Source organism: Tachysurus vachellii, chromosome 17 (genome assembly GCF_030014155.1).
Source record: "Tachysurus vachellii isolate PV-2020 chromosome 17, HZAU_Pvac_v1, whole genome shotgun sequence".
In the NCBI taxonomy this organism is placed as follows: domain Eukaryota; kingdom Metazoa; phylum Chordata; class Actinopteri; order Siluriformes; family Bagridae; genus Tachysurus; species Tachysurus vachellii.
This window is the reverse complement of record NC_083476.1, coordinates 757501-760000: the sequence shown is the minus strand read 5'-3', so window position 1 is coordinate 760000 and position 2500 is coordinate 757501. Positions and strand designations below refer to the sequence as shown.

At 36.5% G+C, this 2500-nt stretch overlaps 1 protein-coding gene across 3 annotated transcripts in view; it reads left to right on the top strand.

The window, feature by feature from the left end:
- Nucleotides 1-111: 111 nt before the first annotated feature.
- LOC132859649 (protein zer-1 homolog) overlaps nucleotides 112-2500 on the top strand; it is an 11433-nt gene continuing 9044 nt past the window's right edge. The window contains exons 1-4 of one of the 3 annotated variants that reach the window (XM_060890451.1): nucleotides 112-301; nucleotides 983-1160; nucleotides 1818-1968; nucleotides 2323-2500. The exon at nucleotides 2323-2500 is cut by the window's right edge and continues 256 nt beyond it. In XM_060890451.1, coding sequence (XP_060746434.1) covers nucleotides 994-1160; nucleotides 1818-1968; nucleotides 2323-2500 — 496 coding nt within the window. In that variant the 5' untranslated portion in view covers nucleotides 112-301; nucleotides 983-993. Of the gene's footprint in view, nucleotides 302-891; nucleotides 1161-1817; nucleotides 1969-2322 lie in introns of all 3 variants that reach the window. The other 2 variants (XM_060890450.1, XM_060890449.1) reach the window with 2 other exon arrangements.

Sequence of the window (2500 nt, the reverse complement as noted above, 5' to 3'; positions counted from 1 at the left end):
AAGCAAACAAAAAATACAAATACATTTTGAAATGAACTGGTGGAATCTCAGGGTCTTTTTTTTTTATCCCTCACCGGAAACAGTTATGTAAGAACCCGGAAGTTGAACCTTGTTTTGTTGTCATCAGGACGAGAGACGTTGAGAGGAAAACAATCCCCCAAAGATCAAAGAGTTTTTCAGCAAAGTAAACAAACAGAACCTAAATTTCCGCCGACGAAATAAAAGTTAAAGCCGAATTCTGGTGAAATCCCTGCTTTCCTGTCCGTGTCATGATCGTAGGAAGGAACCTGATTGGCCCTTAGTAAGTTTCAGCTAATACGCTAACGGCTATGCTAATATGCTAACGGCTATGCTAATATGCTAACGGCTATGCTAATATGCTACGCTCCGTTAGCAGCTTTAGGTTTAGCATGAGTTAGCATTAGCACGAAAACCCATACAGGTAAACGGATAGCGGCGTTTAGCTTCCTAGCCATTAGCTAATCGCTTCACATTCGAGTTCATACAGCGCAATTCTGTGTTATTAAACGTACTAATTACAGTTATTTGTATAATTACAACATTATAATTGTATTATTTATATTCGGTGTCTAGCGAAATTTGTGGTAAATCTGATTTATAAGTGTAGTCTGTAGAGCAACAGCAAAAATACGCATTTATAAGTACAATTTCTTACATTTTTATTTTCTCCAAAATTATAAAAAGTAACTTTGCCACTGCGGAAAGTGACAAACATTTGGACTGCATTTCGTTTGGAACTTAATTTACCACAAAAATGTAGCATTCCTGCTAATATAAGTAAATATTGTGGTGACTGAAGGCCAGTTAGCTAAGAAGGCTAATTAATAGACGTTAATTTAATAGAATAATTAAATAAAACATTAATTATAGGTAATGATTATATGTATTTATGATGCCTGAGATCTGAGCACACTGTTCGCTTTCCTCCATCAGCTTGGTGTTTGACCTCTGACTCTGAAAGGGTGCATCACCATGGCAACCAAAGCAGGGGATGATCCAGAGAGCCTCATGTCTCAGTGCACCGTGTTCTGTCTGAAGAACCTCAGAAGAACCATGTGCTACATGGGCGAGAGGAACCAACTGTGCCTGCGTCCAGACATCTTCTTACCCAGTGAGATCTGTGACAAGCTTGTTCACATGTAAGTGTACACTGTTTATTATTATTATTGTTATTATTATTATTATTAATAATAATTGTCAAATAGACAAGTTGTTACCGAGCCAGCGCATCACATGCATCTTTAATATTAGTACGATATTTTCCTGATATAACAATTTAATAATAATTTACTTTTCATTTTTATTTGCTATAACATTGTAATAAGTCTTATTAAAGCATTAGAGCAGTACAATGAGGTCATTTATGTCCCTATTTCTCTTTACTAAGTCATTGTGTTGCTGTAGCACTGTAATAATGCCTCATTTTATTTCTAACACCTTAAAAAGAAACATTTTTCTCACAGTTAAACACCAATCATTTAGTTGCTGTTATGTCTAAGTACTTTTTTCATAACTGTCTTGTTTCATTGCTATAACACCTTAATAATGAGTTGTATTATTACCCTATACAGTTTTTTTTAATCATGTTACACCTCTAAACAAGTTGCTTTATTACTTGTTATAACACTTTAATAAGGCTGTTATTATAGTCTTATAGACCACTTATTATAGTGGTCTATAAGACATCATTTCATCGATTCATCATTTTTAACAATTTTTATTTAATAAGTTCCTATTAATTTGTCATTTCATACCACTTTAACATTGCTGTTTATTTCTGTAATTCTGTTCCTCAGGTACGTGGAGCTGGTGCAAACAGACACCGAGTTTGAGCCTCAGGATGGGTTTTTTCAGCTCTTCAGCAACCCGCACAGCACCCGACTGAGCCGACTGCACCTCAGAGAGGACGTCGTACGAGACCGAGACCTCAAGGCCATCAGCAAGCAGGTGCTCACACACAGCCTAGTAATAACAGCTCATTAGGGTTCTATAACACCTTATCAACTTTTTTTAATAAGTCATTTTATTGTAATAACACCTTCAGAAGTTCTCTTATAATTGTACTAGCATTTTATTTTGCTGTAACATCTTAATAATAGTGTTAGTAGCTATAACACCTTCATAGCTCATGTTATTGCTATAACACTGTAATAAATTGTTTATTCACTGTCATGCTTTAATACATGGTGTTATTTCTATATCATTGTAATAATAAGTGGTTGTATTGCTCTAACACTGTACTGTGTGTTGGTTTTACTCTCAGATGTCTCTGTTCTGTAACTCGTAAGCTTCTTTTTCCAGGATCTGATGGAGCTCCACTTGACGTGCTGTAATCATCTCAGCAACCGAAGCCTTTGCACTCTGCGCAAATTCCGCCACACACTCGTGTCCCTCAGTCTCTTCGGCTGCTCCAGCATCTTCTTCCCCAAGTCCTCCACTGAGGACGACGAGGATGATGATGAGGACGATGAAGAGTTAT